The sequence below is a fragment of the Buteo buteo genome, chromosome 13 (assembly GCF_964188355.1).
Source record: "Buteo buteo chromosome 13, bButBut1.hap1.1, whole genome shotgun sequence".
Lineage (NCBI taxonomy): Eukaryota > Metazoa > Chordata > Aves > Accipitriformes > Accipitridae > Buteo > Buteo buteo.
Window position 1 is genome coordinate 4,242,841 of NC_134183.1, and position 19,827 is coordinate 4,262,667.

General features: G+C 35.8%; 1 protein-coding gene across 5 annotated transcripts in view; it reads right to left on the bottom strand.

Annotated features, from left to right (window-relative positions):
• Positions 1–19,827, bottom strand: part of HELZ (helicase with zinc finger) — a 93,235-nt gene that overhangs the window by 43,713 nt on the left and 29,695 nt on the right. For all 5 annotated transcript variants that reach the window (XM_075044256.1, XM_075044258.1, XM_075044257.1 and 2 more), the window contains 7 exons: positions 19,080–19,278; positions 17,879–17,986; positions 17,253–17,550; positions 13,584–13,851; positions 8,464–8,797; positions 2,966–3,096; positions 330–509 (listed from right to left, as the gene is read on the bottom strand). In XM_075044256.1, coding sequence (XP_074900357.1) covers positions 330–509; positions 2,966–3,096; positions 8,464–8,797; positions 13,584–13,851; positions 17,253–17,550; positions 17,879–17,986; positions 19,080–19,278 — 1,518 coding nt within the window. The remainder of the gene's footprint in view (positions 1–329; positions 510–2,965; positions 3,097–8,463; positions 8,798–13,583; positions 13,852–17,252; positions 17,551–17,878; positions 17,987–19,079; positions 19,279–19,827) is intronic.

The window sequence follows — 19,827 nt, forward strand, 5'->3', positions numbered from 1 at the left end:
TCAATAATTATTTTGTGATTATTAATCTAGACTTGATTTTAAGTAAGGAACAGCTTTTATTATCTAGCATACTGCAAAATTTTCCAAGTCGAGCACATCACAGTCATTCTACATATTGTCAATTTTAATTAGTTCTGTTCTAAATGGAAAATACAGGCTAAGACTATAAAATTACTTTATCATTCAAAACAATGACGGATGGCTTGGGTTTTGTTTGTTTTTAAGCTGGATGGAAATTCTATATTTCTACCTTTCACTTGAATTCAAGTAAAAAAATTACATCTTCTCTGCTAATCAAGTATCGCTCTATGTTTAGTGCCCCATCTCACCTAGTATCCTGTTGTTGGAGTATGTGCTTGACTGCCTGAGCCAGAGTGAACGTTTTTCCTGTCCCATAGGGACCGATGATAAGAACAGGAGGCAGTTGTATTGAAAGTGGAGTAGTGATAGCCAGAACAGCCTCTTTCTGCTTAGCATTTAGTCGAGGGTCCAACTGCTCATCCCATTGTCTGTACAAAAGGAGGCAACAGAGTTTAAAAACAGAAGCTGTGACAATCCACTGTCAGTGAGAAATGAAATGAGCTAAGATTTCAAAAGCTTTAAAGAAATTAAAGAGCCTATATGATACTGTATTGATTGTATCATTCTGACGCACACTGAAACAAATCAACAAATCTAGCAAAACAATCACATGCTTTAAATCTCAAAAAAATTGTTTTTGCAATAAATCAGTTGATTTGGATTTTTTTTTTCAAAAGGAATCTAACTATCTCTCAATTACATTATCTCACCTAACAATCATTAACCTGCATAGTACACATTTTTGAAAAAGTATATGCTGCACCATCATCCGACAACAAAAGCAAGCAGACAATGATTTTCTACTATTACTATGCAAAATGTAACACTGGTTATGTTTCTTCCCTGCCGTATTTACATTGTCAACTTCAAAAGTCAACAGTTATAAAACCCCAGGGTTTGGTAAAAGTTATCTACTAGGAAATAAAAAAATAATTAAAAAACTAATGGCTACCGATTAACTACAAACTTCCCCTTACTTTTTTTTTTTTTTTGAGATCATTAAGGCACATACCTCTAATGAGAAAGCAGTCCAAAAAAAAAGGATTTTTGCTGTAACCAACTAGTGATACCAGCATTACAAGGAAGCTGCTTTCAGAAAATTCCAATGAGCACAGGTTTTTTTTTTAATATTCCCACTGACAGATTTAAAAGTAGACATGCATAGTAAAAAACACCTGTCACTGCTGCACATATGGCCATACTTTTAGTAATGTGATCTGCTTTGGTACAAGCACTATGCTGCTTACAGACTGGGAAAGTTTCTATTCAGTAGTAGCTAGCAACAGGGAGTAACATCAAGAGGGAAATGACTGAATTCCTAACTTCTAAGGCAGCTATGAACAACAAGCTGGCAGGAGACTAAGAAATACTGGAAAGTAATAGGGACATAAAACAAAAATAGAAGAAAAACAGAGACAAAGACAATTTTGAGTCAGTCAGAAGTACTGATTCTCAAGGCAGGGCAAACCAAGCCACCAGATGGAAAAAAACATGCTTATTACACTGACTTAATCTGAACTACAATCATTATATATATAATTTATGTATATAAAAAAAAGAAAACATTATACAAATAAAACTTTATCAACTACAACCGATGTGTGAATTTCTGTAAATATAAATTTCTTGACAGAAAACAGAGAAGATAAATTTCTAGCTTACTGGACTTACCTTCTTTTTATTGAAATCACTGCTTACTTCCAAACTATTCTTAAACACTATTTCCTTGTAAGATTCACTCAAAACTTAACTAAGTCAGTGAACAGATTGTCCTTGACCTCCATTAGCTTTGTAGTATAACTCTATGCAAGACCTGTTCCCTCCTTTCTGGCCATACTGTCAAAGCTTTGATGCACGCAGCAATCATCCTCACCCAGAACACTGCTCCCACCCTTCTATCATTTCTGTTCTTCTGACGCTTCCAAAGACAAACTAAAATTTTTCCAGTAATTTTTGTCTTACATTATCTTGCTGTCTCAGCTTTCTGGCCAGATCACTTTCCTTTTAATCCTTGAGCTATCTTCTGATTTGTACTGCATCAAAATCGCACTCTTAATTCTCACCTTCAAGACACCACACATGCTGTATAGGCTATCAGTTCCACATACCTCTCATTTCCCTGGTTTCTAAGTACAGAAACCTCATGCCTCTTTTATCCTTCCCTATGCAGCAAGAATACTGACCATATTCCCTGAGCAACACAACCCCCCATTTCTCTTCCATAAGTTTCCTCTTTGAGACAAACTATTTTCACTGCATCACTGCATCAGCTTTAAGTTTCTTTAAAAGTATTTATATGACACAGGGGCTTATAATTTCATAAAGGAAACTGTAAGATATGTATATAAAGAATCTCAGGACTGCTTGCAAGTGCAATGCTGGTCCTTCTAAGACTCGTTCCCACACCTTTCTTAGTCATCCCCCTCAGTGATATGTCCAAACTTGGGCTCATTGCATCAAACTCAAAAAGTACTAATGGATCAATTCTTGCAAATAGGAGTCTGCATGCTTGAGATCCTGCACAGCAAACTCCTTGTAACTGGTATTTACATTCCTATAAAGTATCGTGCATATTTTCAGTGAAGAACAGCAGAACAGGAAATAACAATAGCAGATTTGTTTTCTACAGCTACCATACAACTGCAATGCCTACAAAACTACAGCTCAACCGCAGGGAAAACCAATCAACAGATTCCAGTCCTCAGAGGATCACTTTTCTTGTTTTATTTAGAACAGTTTCACTCCCATCTCTGAACCATCTTCACCATTAATGAAGAGCAAGGCATGTTTCCTGTTCTAGGGCAGATTTCAGCCATCTGTTATGAGAAATACAGTACTGCATTACCACACAATCTTTGATATTAAAGTGTTTGCATTTTTGTACCTGTTGGGACTCCAGGGTATGGTGGGAGTCATGCTGACATCTGGAAACAAAATACTGTTGTCCTTAATCCTGTCCAAGGCATAATGCATTTCACAGAGGGGTAAGCGATTTAACTGAAACTGAAGTTCAACCTGCAGTACAAAATGAATGAATAAACGAAGAGGTTAAACAAAAATGATTAATTTAGAAAACACTTCATAGACTTTGCTGTATATGATACTTTTTTATCTTCCTGCAAACTACTGACTCTCAGAAGAAAACAAACATCATTCAATTCAAAGATTTGCAATAAAATTCACTTGCTCCTTTTTTTTTTGTTTTGAAGCAAAGACAAATACAGCATTTTCTCTAAGGTAATTTTGTTGTTTGACTTTTAAGATTAGATTCCACTGTAGTTTCAGAAAAAATTAAAGGAAAAATATTATTGGAATTATTTAATACAAAAAATACTCCTGGAAAATATTATTGTCCTAATACATTGTTTTTACAAATATAAGCTTCCATCCCTTATTGTAAGAGCAACCTCAAAAAAGTGACAGGCCAGAAATTTTTACAGATCAACAGATGACATAAATCATATGTGTGACCAGCAGAGATAAACCCCAAACATAATTTATTTCTAGTCAAACATTCAGGAATAATATAACTTGTCATTTATGTTCAATAATTAGGACTCTCCAAAAGTTAATTTCTAACTATTAGTTGCTTATCAATACATCAATTTATTTTTTTTTCTCTCAATTACTTATGTTTTAATGCTAGTAAATAAAAGATAATGCCAACAAAATTCTGGTACAAAGCCAGAAACAACATGCAGAGCACGTTAACATCCCTGATTAAATTCAGAACTGAACAATGGATAGTGAAATTAGTTTATACATACATATACTAAAAGAGCAAAGAGAAAAATACATTCTGAATTTGAACACAGGATAAAAGCAGCTCCTGGGGAAACAATTCATAAAAACAGTTCACTCAGATTATCATTTACAAGTATTTAAATTTGAAAATATTAATCTCTCCAAAAACAAATGAATCTGATCAGAGCACTGTGCCAAAGAACTACATGTTAACAACTAACACAGAAGCCTTTATACAAAATTTGACAGATTTGCACTAATATAAAACAGCATAAAACACCCAAAGCTGCTGAAGAACTTCAAGTGCCCAACATACATTTTTAGGTTTTTTTCAAAGCATTGCTATCTATCTCTAAATATTTATGTAATTACTGTGCTATAACTCTAATGAGCATTTGTGATTAAGTAAGAGTAAATAAGTACCTTTCTGAGATTTACCATGAACTGTGAGCATGCTTACAAACAGCCAGCTAAATTACTGCAATCTGTCTAGAAAAGTACCCTTCATTTACCTGGAAAGCATACCAGTAATATTTAAAATTTCTATGATCATCTTTACTGATAGCTGTCACAACCACCTTACAGAAGCTGGTTCTGTACTACCAATTAACAGATGAGAAAGATACAGAGTAAAGACGAGCTGAAGCTGGTACATCAGCCCCATCACACCACTGAAGAGACAGGGCAAACCTGCGGTCAAGCACCCCACGTCATCCCAGAGAAACACCACAGAGGAGACAGTCATTCTAAATCTACCCCCATGCCCAAAGCAAAAATCTCAGATCTATTAATCTTCTCCTCTACCACTCATTGATTCTCTATTAGTCAGTCCGTTATTATTTAATCACTCATCTCATGATAATTATTGCTACCAACCAGAAAGTTCAACAAACACAAAGCAATACTAGAATATATTTTTGTAATTATCTTTTCTGACAACTTATATAAAGACTTTAAAAAGTCCCTGTCAGCTAAAATAAGTTTTCCTTATATACTACAAACAAAAACCAATTTGTTGTATTAAAGATTCCTGTGGTTATCAAAATAAGACAGCAAACTTGGGGGAAAAAAAGAAAAAAAAAAACAGAGTAGAAAGCAGACAATCGACTTCTCTAAACACGACAGGCCTCATTCAAAGCCATACAAACTTCTCTCATGAACCTTCTCCTATGGCAGAGAATTCCTCCTGTAGAGGAATAATTCGGCCTTCTAGATTTAACTCCTTGTTGGACCTGACACTCCTTTATCTGCCTGCGAAGTCACTTCCTACCACAGGGATCACACCTGTAAAAATGGTCTTGTGCACCAGTAATGTTTACTACTTGAAGATCATCTCCTTCACAAGGATTTGCAAAACACAGCTCTTAGCATTTCCTTTCCTTTAGTATATTTAAATATTAAACTGTTCATATTATTATGTAGCATGTAAAATCAACACTAGCTCTGCTGTAAATAAACAATGTTTGCTTGTATCAGTGCAAAATGCAACCATTAACTTCCAGTCTCTGGCAGATATAAAGACATTAAATATTCGTCTTGACTATCACAATTTACAGCAAGATGTATAACCGTAACTCTGAAGAAAAGGGCAGTTACAAATCTGTACAATGTTAAGCACAGAGTTCACTAAAGTGACTGTAACTGCTAGGAAAACTTTTTTTAAATAGGACACACGAACGTTTCAGAATTGTTTTTCCCCACTGTTCCGCCCTGTAGTTGATGCCTATCCACTACCTTAGTAAATACACTGGTCTTCAAAGCAGTGGTTTAGCACCTGTCAAGAATGACGGCACCAGCTCATCCTGCCCCAGGGAAACCTCAAGCTTCCTCCCAAAATTCTGTCCTACCCATCTCTATCCAGTGCCGATTTGTCCGCCCAACCACATCCCGCAGATGTTTGGAAACAGACTTCTGCACAAATGGCAGTGGTTCCAACCTCACAGTTGATCTATACAGGAAAAATATCTTTGCTCAGACAGACCCAAAGCTAACAAAAGACCACCCAATATAACAATGATAATTCAGATGCAGAAAAACTGTGATGCTCATCTGAGTGACACTTTAATAGCCCCTTCTGGGAGTCCAAGCAAGGTGCCTAGCATTAAATACCTCTTACTATCTACCTGCATTCACCACTTTCTTTAACAGCTTGTGATTTGTTTTGGTTTTAATCCAGTTTGGATTGAATCAAACAGTTATATCTGCTGTTGCAGAGTACTGAATGAGGCCATCTGTGAAGGAGAGGCATGTAACCCGCTTTAATATCTATTCCACAATAAGAAAACAGTGGGAAAGGAAGTTAATCCATTGCCAGTTGCACAGAAGAGGACACAGAACAGAGTAACCACTCCAAAAATATAACAGTCGCATGTTAGTTTGGTCACCAAAAAGAGCAGCGGCCAAGAGGGTTTAAAGCACCAGTTCACTCCATTCCCCCTTCATGAACGGTGCACTTGATAAAAGCAGAACTGTGTACTTATTATAGTTAAGCCAGGACAACAGGCAAACAAGTGATCGGGAAGTTTGAGATGAATTATTAGAAGAGGAAAGGAAGCAAGCCACCTAACTTATCTAAAACCTACAGAAATAAAAGTAATTTTGTTAATGTTTAAGAATCACTTAGGGAATACTAACTCCACTGAAGACAACAGCAAAATTTCCAGCATCTTTAATAAAAATGCTATACATCCAAGTTATAATATACTCAGTTCTAACCTGAGGATCCCTTTCCAAATTTTCAGTCAATACTTAATCAGAAAAAAATTCATCACAATTAAAACTCATTAAAATATAGGTAACACTTTAAGGATTTGACCACCAGTTCACTGATATATGTATGAAGTACTGAATGATTTTAGAAATAACTTTAGGACCCAATTTTTAATGCAGAATAGATTTTCTGCCTCAGGCAAAGTTTTGTTAAGACACTCAAAGAAAAATAAGCCAGTTACTGTAGACCCAGCTCATTTTGCATTCCAGTGGAGTTTCTGATAGAATCAATTAGTGAGTTTAATTATTGTTTTAAGAAAACAAACACAAAGCCAGGAGCCCAGAACAACGTAAGTCTTCCCAGACCAATTATCCATGTTAAATTAAGACATTAGGATTCTTGCATATGTTTCCCCAAAACAAAATGAATGGGAGGAGATAATCGTTTGGTGAAAATGCATCCATTTCAAGCAATTCCAGTGACCTTAATTTGAGGTTATTTCTGTTTGGTAACAAGATCAATCACAAGGTCTACAGCAGACACACTGGGGATGGGTGAGGAGTTTAAGAATTTAACTTAGAGCTTTGTCTTCCCTTGCATGCATTTACATCTAATACACTATCTTGTTTGCAAACTACACAACATTAAAAAAAAAAAAAAAAAGCATCCTCACCCATTTCACATTAACTGCAAGGGGTAAACAAAAGCTTCATCTTACTTCAAACTGAATTTTCTCTAGCAAAAGTGTTATAACTCCTCACTTTGTGACTGAATGCCTCCAAGACAGATAAATATCTGTCTTGGATGTAAGTGTCAGCAGAGTGACAGTCATGGAGGCAAGTATTATTATTCTGAAACAGAGGATATATACAATAAAAAGTATTTATTCACCTTCCTCATGCCACCATCTACCAACCCTCATCATCTTCATCAAGGAAATACTGTAAGTTGAAGACTTTTCCACTGAAGGACAATATTCCTTTTGTTCTGAAATGGGCACAGAAAGAGTACAAGGCCCATTCATAACCTCAACAGACCTTATTAAAAATTAATCGCACCTCAGGCCTAGGAACAAACAGTAGAATCCACAATGACACAAACAAAAAGAATGAGAAGATACAAAAATAATGAGAAGATACAAAATAAAGAGTCCAAGGTGCAAGTTATCAAAGACTGAGTTCTAGCTGGCTATATGAAGAGCAGCAGAGATTTTTTATTTTATTTATTTTTTTAAGAGAAAAAACACAGGAATAGAAAACTCCCTACTTTGACTTCATTAAGAAAAAGGTTCACAAAGTCTCTGTTGACAAACAGCTATGATGCACAGAACAATGAAAGCCACATCAGAGAGACTAAGCCGGAGAAAAGTCAAGACAGCAGCAGCAAGCAATATATTCAGTGATTTTAGAATGAGGGGAGAGGGTGGGTAGGTCTGGTGGAAGAAAGCCCATGAACTACCCACAAACACCTACCTGCAGGAAAATAAAAATAAGACAAAGCTTTCCTTTACAAGTCCATACAGAGAGAACTTTGTATTTGAACCAGAGACATAAAAACAACGTCCAAGACAACTTACAAATCACACTCTCAAAACCGTAAGATAGACCAATAAAAATCTGCAAGCAATGCCTAATCATCTCAGAAGAATTTTGCCAGAAATGAAATTCATTAAATGTATTTTTACTTTGTAAAAGTTCAAAAATATTAATTTATTTTCCAAATAATAAGACTTACATATATATACACACACATACAAATACTTATGTATAAAAAGGCTTCACCTATCTGAAATTCTCATCTGTGTTCTACTTTGTGTTTGATGACTAATAAAATTCCTTTTCATATCTTCAAGCAATTGTTTTGGGTGGAGCCAAAACAGACACAATCCAAACAGTTCCCATACCAAAACCACTTCCACTCTGACTTACCTGCATTTCACAATCTGCCCGAAGATTAAGTTCTTCGCAGCATTCCCTGGATACCCTCAAGAAGATATAATCCTTTGTTTTCTCCTCAATAGCTGCTTCATAAACCTTCTCTTTGGTTCCTTGGGTCTGTACTGACTTCTCTTTAGTGACAGGCAATAAATAAACAGCATTGACTTTGGTCATCACCAGCCGTCCAGCCAAAGTGTCTTCCGAAAGCGTTTCAGTGAGCTTAAAGCGGCCAAAAAGTTGTCCATTTTGGGCATACTTTGCACCTCCAGAAACACCAGTGAGCATGAAGCTTGCTACAATCTGCAATTGCACTTTTATGTTGAACCTAAGTAAGAAAGCATCAAGTCAGTGTAGAAAAATGCTCTCAGATGCAGAAATTTCATGCAGACGGAAGATTCACTGCCTTACATTTTGAATGTATAACTTTTAAACATAAACAAGTATAGCCAAACTGGCCCTTTCTAAGTATGTAGATGTCAAATGGTTACACATTTTCTGTTTGATTATAGCCTATAAAACGTATATTCAAAAGAATCAACATCTATGAAGCTTAAAAAAAGAACCTGCACAAGAGAGAATCAAATACCAAGAGGGACTCAAATACTAGATTTTCTGAGACCAGAATAAATTTAGGGTGAACTAGAGTTGCTTTGCATGTCCCAAAGCAGTAAAAATTTCTATTTAAACAGTTTGTAAGCTTATATTAAGTATTCAAGGAGAGACATGCAGGCAAAGAGCAGAGTAAGATTCCTATTTATTTCATGTATCTCTTCCAGGCTGGCTGCACACCAAGGATGGTAATCTACACCTTAAAAGGTAAATGGTATTATACCTACAATTCAGAGGGACTGATTAAAATGCCTCCAAAAAACCAGAATGTAGGCATTAAAATAAGATAATTTTATTTGAAATGAGGGAATGGCATCACAGGCTCAGCCATTTAAACCATCTATCCACAGAATTCCTATTAGCAGCAAGTTCCTCCTGTAATCAGACTTAACAAATTCATTCTTTGTAGTTAGCATTTTCTAGAAGTCACATGCATAACCTATTAGAGTGACTTATTAGCACACTTTATTGACCTCTCACCAATACATACTAATCTCCTCCTAGAGCGTTTGGTTTTTTGTTGTTTGTTTTTTTTTAAACAGATTGCTTCAACCTGGTTTTAAAAAGAACAAAAGGGGAAAAAAGTTTGTCACACTAACAATATTCAGTTCTCATCAGCAACTTTTTCCTGAATTTGCAACAAATTACAGAAAAAGAAAAGTACAAACCAAAGGTATTCACAAAGGAAATAAAATCTCTTGGAAAAAACCTCATTTTCTTAAAATACTTTTCGTAGTCATACTGTTTTTATTTGATCTGTTCTTGTCATTTCTGTTTTATCCTAATGAACTGGTAATTTATCGTTTAAGCCCTGTAGTGTCAATAATCATAAACCCACAAGAATAAAATCCAACATTTTAGCTCACTTGGTAATTAAACCTCTACCAAACCAATCAAAAAAAAATTTTTCATATCTGGCAAATCATGAGTCTTGCACAAAAACTGTAAGTTTGCCCCCTTGTGGTAATAGTTTCTTCTTTACATAATATGGGTATTAAGTCAGATCCAAATTTCACACTCCTCCGCTCTCAAAAAGCAAGAGATGTCTTCTTACTGAATATGGATTTGTTCAGTTCATCGGTAACCACAAAGGTTACTGCACAAGCTACAATTAAAGCAATGACTCAAAAGCATGTACTTCAGGGAGCACACTAGAATTAAGTGTAATCCTTCCACACGTGCTAAAAACAAACAAACAAAAAAAAAACCAAAAAACCCCCAAGCTTTCTTCTATACAAGTGCTGCACTATTCCAAAGCAGCTATCAGCAAGTTAGCAACTTCTAAAACAGCTCATATCTCATTCAGATGATTGTTAAAATACTACATAAAACATTTAACACAGTAACCAAGAGCTCAGCATTATTACTAAGACACAATCACTTGCTATTGTGAATTTATTTTCTTAAAACTTTCCTAAAGTTGAATCTCTATACTGCTGAACATGCATTAGCTCATTCTCATATTCAGATTTGTAAAAACAGGCTGGAAAACAGTATTATTGTCATTCTGAGACAAGGCACAAGTTGGTGTCTTTGTACATGACTAAACTGAATCTGCTGAGCTGAAGGGAATCTAAAGTTTAGAGATTATCAAGCAATTTCCATTGAGTAAGCTGACACCTTCTGGCAAACTGTTAAACTACAAAATCCTCTGAGGATTAGATTTTAAAAAAATCAGAAGCTGCTTCTTTCATCCATTCCTCACCCCTGCTTTGCAGGTTTATACAAAATAAGCTTTTCAGTCAGGCTTATAGAAATTGAACCAACAAAAACTTACATCTCCTCCTAAGCACTGCAAAACCCCAGCCTAATTGCAGTGTTAATGAAACTAGCAAAAAAAAAAAAAAAACAAAAAAACCCCTGTTCTTCATATTTAAAAACACAGAAATTAAAGAAAGACTTCATAAATCATTAATCCATCCAGTGTCAATGTAAACAATAAACTCCCAAAAGTCAAATAAACCTATTCTGAACAAAGCCCCATATAACAATTTCTTAAAAGTATGTTCAGCACATTTCCTCTTAGATTTATACATGCAGAGTTCAGACAGGGTGTGCAGTGTGACACCTACCTACGAATTGATAAATGTAAGACACAGTAATGACAAAAGCAAATTTATTTTCCATCAGAGCCAGTATTTTAAGTTTTCACAGCCCTGAGGATAAATCTGCTCTATAATTCTAGTAGCAGACAGTGTACTGCATGGAAGGAGCTATATGTCACCTCACACACTTTAAGGTTCGTACAAGAAGACACATAGTAAGTTCTAGCCCCTCTAACAATTGTATTCTGGTTTTCTTTTGAATGTCCGAGAGAGAAAGGAAGAGTTTAAAAACCATCAATGGATGTATGTAAGGCAAATCTTTACAAAACCGAACTAGCACATAGATCAGAACATTGTTTTGCTTTTACTTCTAGAATATGTTTGCATTTGGAAATTAGACAGCAGTGGCTCCTTTATTCTAATTTTTATTACTTTATTTTGTGATATACTCATGTGGAGTCATTTTTATAAATGCCTCTTGAAATATTAGAAAAAACATGATTTAAAAGTAAAGCTGAGACTATCTAGAATGAACTGCCTTATAACTGAGTTCAAGACTTTTTAAAGCCACTGCAACCTTCATCCGATACTTTTCAGTATTTCCTCTCAGGTGATCCCACGTGAAGTCTGAAACAGCGTTTTCTGAGAAAGTGAGAAATCATCAACATTCTTAAAACCCAACAATTGACTCCAATCTGAACTGCAGACACTCATGTTATTCCAGTCTTGTCATAAGAGACCATGTTGACAACCCTACTACTTTTACAATATACGTACACAAACCCATTAGAGAGCAGCAGCTCATCAACATTTTCACTCACGGCACCACTTCAGAGGTATTACAACCCACTTGCATTTGTATTTCTGGGCCCATTTCTAGGCTTGCAACCCTGAGACTTCACTAGAGAATACGAATTGTGTGATCTTAGCCACAGAGGATCAGAAAAGTGTGCTAGTTTGAGCCTTGTTGCAATAAAGTGGGTCAGCTACAAGATCAAACGAATATTTCTGTCATCAACACTGTCAAAACAGGAGATTTCCAGAACATTACTAAATCTTACTTTTATTAATCTACTAGATAGGAAAAGACAAGCAATAACTTATTGCTGCACCAAACTGTCCAAAGGGGAAGTGTTACACACAGGATACACTTACTATTCTTTCATTTCTACAGGCATGCGGCTCTTTGGTTTCCTGTGAGGCATGAGTGTAATTCTCAAGGTGAAAATTCACTCAGTAAAAATATTGTTTACTTATATATCATATTTCATAATGTTTACTTTAAGCCCACTTTTGTTTTAAAAAGTCTTAGAAAAGTCAGCCTGATTATAAATATGCATGATGGAGAGTATTTCTGTATGCTGAAAAGTGTTCAAGCACGATTCCTCCGTGTGTTAGACTCCAGCTCAAGAGCAGAGCACAGCAGCAATGAAAGATATGAAGAAGAATAGTTCAAATATACTGCCCTTCATTTGAGAGACAAAAAAGAAATGAAACCATTTTTCTGCTTTAAAAGCATTAGAAATACCACTACTCAATAGCATTTTCTTCCTAAATTCTAGAGAGCTGATTCAGCTGAACTTCTGTAGCTCCAGGAGTGGTTAGTCTTAAAAAGACATTTCTGATTTGGAACTTAAGTAATTGACAGAACTTAATTCGCTACCAAATCAGGTTAAGGGGAAGTTATACCTTTTTGACTTTCCATTCTGAGTAGTGCAACACTTTAAAACTCTTTCATACCACACGAGTGCAGGCAAAATTTTTAACCACAAATACCAAACTACAGAAAAAAGGCCCCGTGAGAGTCTGTACATGGGAAGCTCACATCTTTTTCCTAACTCGGTATTTGTTCATGCAGCTAATCCAGTTTGGTAATATGTACATAATACCTAAAGATAGAACAAAACAAACAATGTATACTATATGTCTTTTATTAGGAACTTTTATTCAGAAGCTGCGTTTCAGCCTATTTAGAGAATAAATATAGTAAAGTCAGCTGCCACATCATCATAAGATCAGAGTTTGATCCACCCACAAGTGTTTTATACAAAGATTTCATATATTACTTTGCTATAATCTAGTTTCACCAAGGAACAAAAATATGATCCTATTATTAATATCTTTTTGTATGGAGAGCCAAAAAACTATAAACAAAAATAATTATTATCCAGACATTAACAAAACATGGTACAACAACTGTTTAGTGCCTCCAACTGTAAGCAGAGACTGATACATACTATTTGTTTTAAATGAGTTATCCGTAAATTATATTTGTTAAGTGATAGTGACCTTTATCAAAAGTTACTATTTCCAGACTCATATTCAAATTCATTTCAAAGAAACAGGAAGACTTAGTATCTTAGACAAGCATGTAGGTTTAATGAAAAAAGCTGCCATCCTTGTTTTAATACTACAGCAAGAAATACCTAAGAAATATTTTACAAAGGTATCACTTACTTGCTAACTTCCTTATACTGCGCTATTTCCTCAATATAAAGGAGGTCATGTAGCCGTGACTGATAGTTGGTCTTGGTCAATGATTTGTCCAGGACAGATTGTGTAAATAGCTGGTCAGCAGACAGAGGGATTTGGTATCTGGTAAGAAGGCTCTTCTCCAATTCAGTAGTTTCATTAGGCTCAAATTCTACAATAGTCTTAGAAGTAGAATCCCAACGCTTAGCTGTGGTTAGTAGCTGTTGCCGTGCATGCATCAGGTATTCAAGATCTGGATGTAGATAAATAATAGGGAAAGGAAGTAAGTTCAAACTCCATACATGTTTGGTTTTATTAACAAAAAAAAAAAAAAACAAACCAAAAACACCAAACCCAAAACAAAACACACAACACCCCCCCCCCAAACTACAAAAAACCACCACCACTACTAAAATAAACCCATTAGAGATAATGAACTAAATGTAGGTAAGAGTCTCCTCTGCAAATGACAGCTTTAGTAAGTTCATTTCTAGTACTTACCATCCCTACTTTTCAGGCATACACAGAGAGCAAGCAGGCTCTCAAACAATATCAGAAAATAAAATATTCTATAGATAGCAAACAGAATTAATACAGACAAACAAGGAAAGCACTTATATTTTTATAATCACAAGTAACTTTGAAGGACTTGACATTGCAATATGCTTTCAAAGCCTAACTGCAACAACACCTCATTTCAAAAACATAAAGTAGTGAAGAATCTTACAGTATATACTATAAAATGTAGAACATAATAAAAACAAATTCTTAAACTAGCTGGTAAGAAACCATTAAATTTGCAACACCACGAAAGGCTTTAAAAAAAATTCTGCAGTACCATAACAGGTGTATTCTGCAGACAGTTGCATCATATAGCTAAAGTTAGTTCGCTAGGCAAAACTTTGGAAATGTAACCTAACACTATATAAAGTTAGAAAATGAAAAAGAAATTAATTTTTCAGTATACCCTAATTTCAGGGACCACATAGCTTAAATGAGAAACAGAAGATCAAGCACTGTCTACAGCCATCCATTAACACCACAAAAACACTATGACAACAGCGCATCAGTTAAGAGAATTGCAGTTAAACTGCAGTGCTGAAAATATTTGGCATTTATAGTGAAGCTCTGGTATCTTAATGTATTATCTCCGAGTAAGATTTAAGACGGGTATCCAGGGTATCACACCAACGCTGAAAAATGTGCAAAAAAGACATTTTCAAACTCACATTAAATACTTAACATCATCTTCACTGTCTTTATTCTAAATAGAAGGAAAACAGCTTTTTCCTCCAGCAAAAGAAATGGCAGTTCAGCTTGACTATGACTACAGGAACACAGCTTATCTTACTTGCTAATCTCATGTGTTCACTAAGAAGCCACATTTAAGTATCTACCTCGAGCTGGAACCGTATTAGTAGCTACAGATGCATGGCAAGAAAAAGTCCATGTTTGTGTGGTTTCTGGGTTTTAAATCATGTCACCATAAATGAAGCTTTCTCTGGTACTAACCATACCACAGATCACAAAAGCTCAGTAATTATGCTGGGCTTGAGTCCTTGTTTGCTAGAAAGACAGCCATTTAATTCCCAGCACTGGAGAGGCTTCCACTAGAAGCCTGACATAAACAGTTCCCGGCACAGATTGCACACATGGTGACCCTTCCTTAAAGAGCATTTTGTACATCCTCAGCGCACAGAAAACTTCTCTTAGTTCTCTTTTTCCATAGCAAATAATGATTTCACAATGCATAATGGAAGCTCCTCCATTAAAATATTTTAATGTTGACCTTTCTTTCCTGCCTAGATACCTAGACAGGACCCTGAATTACATGCAAATGTAGAGACCTCAAGCATCTTTCTGTTTGAAAAGCACTTCCATGAGATCCCAATTCATTTATACCAAAAGTAAAAGAAACAACAGAATTGGACACACATCCAACATAGTTATCCCTTTCACTTGCCTGCTTACACACTTCTTAGATTACCTTAGCAAAAAGCCCTGGATATTGTACTTACATTTATCTGTAAAGCACCTAGTACTCTTTTCATTTGAAATAAGCATTAGTAACAACCTGCTTGAAAACTTCAGCATCCCTCTGCACACAGACAAGCAATGTGTGAAAAGGAAGTATCAGTAACTAATGCTAGAAAGTACCATCTCAACTTCATCCACCACTTTCACTTGGACTTGAATTGGCTCTTCCTTATATCGCTTTGGTTAGTAGTTAGTTTAAGCCAACAAGGACCCAAGACCATAGACTGATTTGACAGTAACTCTGACTTTGCCAACAAGTTATGGCTTGGTTCTCTTGATCTTAAACAGGTTTACAGCAAAAGGACACCTGTTCTCCACAAACTCAATGTCTTAAGAAGCCTGTCAGCTGTAATTATCCACATTGTTACATGGAGATCATATAATAGTTCCTGAAAAGACCATAGCCTTGCTTCTAAGCATAGTTTCTCATTCACAATGCAATATTCTCTGCTTCAAGAGACATTACAATTTGTACAGTCTTCCTGCTCTTGGCTACAAGTACTTGGGTCATCTGGAAAGTTCACGATCTTTGGTATTTGCTATTTATGGTTTCTTTTTGTTAATGTTGCAAATGTTAACCTGTTACATGAAAATAAAGGCCAGGAACAGAAAACTGCTGTTTTCTTAGTTTCATCTTTTTTCCTTCTTTCTCCTTTTTCTTCCTCCTGCTGACAACCCAGTGCTACAATTCTGCTTCTTTGCTGTTTGTATCTCTCAAATTTTCCATAAAAAATTACCATACTCTATCCCACCCCCTTGCTTGCTGCCAAGTGAGTGACCTATATTTAGCTCTCTTAATCTTTTAGCGACAAATCAAGTGCTTCCTTCTTTTCTGCACCTCTTCGAACATCTTTCAATTTATTGACATCTTTCTGATAATGAGTTATTATTTCAGGTTTGAACTGAGAGGCACAGACCAGATTCATAAACAGAATACAACCCTTACAGTAACATGTAGTTAATAATTTTTTTTACTTGAACACACACAAAAATAGTTACACTTTCTTTACATTTTCAAAATTTATGTCAACAGCAATTCATTGAGTTACAAGCCTATACTTTGCCTCTTGCCTTTGACAACCCTAGTCAGTTATTGCAAGGGGAGGAGAGAAAAAAAAAAAAAAAACAAACCAAAAACAAAAAAACACAAAACAGACAAACAAACCAACCACAAAAACAACCAACTTCTCAGATAGTCTGCTCTAATCAATGAATGAATTACCAGGTGTATTCTTACACAGAAACACTTCGTCTCTCTACCGACCTTTTCTATGTGCTTAACACTTTCATCAATACAAGAACTATTATAAAAACATAAAGATACTTTAACTTCCAGTGCTGCCTTCGGACACATCCCAAACTAGAAACTCCCAGCATTTTGGCAAGATTTAGGAGCCATATCCCATCACCAAGTAATAGTCATACTCCAGTTATCTGCCTTCAGACCCTCCGAAGTTTTTGTCCCCTATTTATATTCATATATATGATGAACATAACATACAGTAAAAGACATTCATTAGCTGTAAATACAGATGCTGTTCTGCCCAAAAATGTGAAAAGGAAAGAGATGGCATGAGAGATTTCCACTATTGAAAAAAAAAAATTTTAATACATTACCTTCAGTTGAAGCAGCATCAATCATTACTCGTTGCATGAGGACTGGTTCTAATCCAAAGTCAAACACAACAGTTTGGCGAAAAGTTCCAAAGATTTCTGTGTTAAAGGCTATACTGACTTTGTATATATAATGATCTATTCCGTTCTGGACCATCTTTCCTCCTATCCATTCCTGACAGTTTTCTGGAACTTCTTGTGATACCTGGGTAGTGCTGTCTCCAGCAGATATTGCAACTATACTAAAATGTGGACGATGGGCATCATAAAGCAATGCCACTCGATACAGCATTCTTGCAGGCTACAAAAAAGAAAAATGCAAAGGTTGAAATAAGAGTATGTTGGAGAACTGAAATTATTTCAGAAATATCTCCATTTGCCATCAGATAATAAGAACTTATAAGAAATCTCAACTTCTCAGAGCAGGCACAAGTCCTGCCTACTTTCCAGAAATCTGGATACATAATTGCCAGAGCTGCTGGGAAAAGAGAGAGAGAGAGAGAGAAGGGATGGTGCTAGGAAGTTTCTTTATTTTAAGAACAATTATGCAATTGAAATCTTAATCGTAAAAGGTTATCGGCTGCATTCTAGTTATTACTGACTCACTTCCGAAAGATAAGTAGTCCTACCTTACAAGTGAGAGCAAATGTCCATGTCTGATGAGACTTTTTGGTGGTGACAGTTACCGATAGCTCAGGATTATGTTCTACTCTCACTCCTTCTACACATTCGCTAAGCTAGATTAAAAGAAAAAGAAGGTAACATTAAACTTCTACAGGCAGTATCAAAATAAAAACATTCAAGAAAAGGCAGTATTTTTTAACAGAAAGTGGAAAGAATGGTTTCCTAGATTGTGCACAATTGATGCAAGTCCTGCACAGGAATTAATGAAAATATGTGCTAATTCAGAGAGACAAGCAAGCCAAATCTACAGATCATACTGTGTAAGTGAAGAACATAACCATTAAAGGACGATTAACCACAGGACTTGATTTTCAAAAACCAACTTAATTGTAAATGTTTAAAGTAGAACATGACTTCATTTGGAAAGAAGGATCTGATACAACGAGGCCCAAAGACTGCATTTCCAGAAGACCCCAGATCTCACTGACATCCATGAGACTACTAGAGACACCAAGAAACTAGAATCAGGCTTTCTACTCATTAATGCATTTTGCAGAAAGTCCACTCTTCCCAGATTTTAATCAACAATAGATGGACCGAAAACTCCTTAGGGTCAGTGGTAAGTCGAGCTGGTCGAATGCCGCAAAAACATTCTTTGGAATTCCAAAAAACAGCTGCTAAGTTTGATCATATCCATATCCCACACTCTTCAGTATTCAAACTTTTTTGAACATTTGGGGGATTGGCTGTTCTTCATACAAGTGCCTGCAGCTGCAGGCAAAGAAAAGGAGCCATGCACAAACAAGAGTATTCTCCACTAAGTTGTGAAAGCTTCACCATTTATTGTTTTCCAGTTTAAAAGTTTTGCCACCTAGTCAAGGAACAGGAACAATACCATGAGACTTGGCTGACCCATCCTGGACTGGGAATAGTAAATATGCAAAATTAACAAGCTGTGATAAACCCACAAGCTGTAATTCACAGACTCTACTGAATTCCTGAAAAGAACAACTACATTTGCAGAAATCAGTCTAAGTCTCTGGTATCTTTGCAAGAAGACATAAGGCAGGATGGAAAGGGGAGCAAATTGGTTGGACAATTTCTTGGTAAGGAGTAATTCGACCAGCTCTGATAGTAAGGGCCAAAAACAGGCTCATCTGTTAGTTTTAAATATAAGCACATAGGAAAGTAGTATATTTTCCTTACCACTTTCTCAGGAGATAACGAATTCATCCATTTCTCAATCAAGGTTTCCATATAACTGCCCGAACATTGTTTGTTTTCCTTCTGCTGTTTTAATCTGATCAAGCGGGAAGCATATCGTTTTTGCCATTCTGTTAGCTCTTCCTGGGAATGTGCTGAAGTACACTGTGCACCGTACCTGCAGATCCCTTGCTCTAAAAATCTACATAAAATAGGAAAAACGATTATGCCTTGAAATTTTTGCTCTCCAATTAAAAAAAGAAATTTATCAAAATTTTACTTTTAAAGCCAGAAGGACATTCTTTAAGTCTCTCTCACAGAACTAAAGGAGTTTAGTCCATGTGAACCGATTTGGAAATATATACATGTACATGGCATTTTGTAAGAGAGACAGCAGCCTCTCTTACTGCAAAGTCCAGAAAAGTATATCAAATTTCTTTGAAACCTAGGGGGACAGAATTCTTCTTAAGAAATTTCCAGCTTCAAAGAAGAAAGAATCAAGTGTTTGTACAGCAACAACACAATGAGATCATGAATCACCCCTGAAATAACTATGCACTGTATTAATATGAATAAAACACTGTTAATCATGGGCAAAGGGAAGATACAGCATAATTTCCTCCAATAGTTATGTTATTAGCTGATAAATACTCATTCAGAAGTTTTTCCTGGAGCAACACTGACATCACATGGTCCTTTCTGCTAAATACACCTACACAGAAATCATCTCTCAAGGAAAAGGTTTAACCCT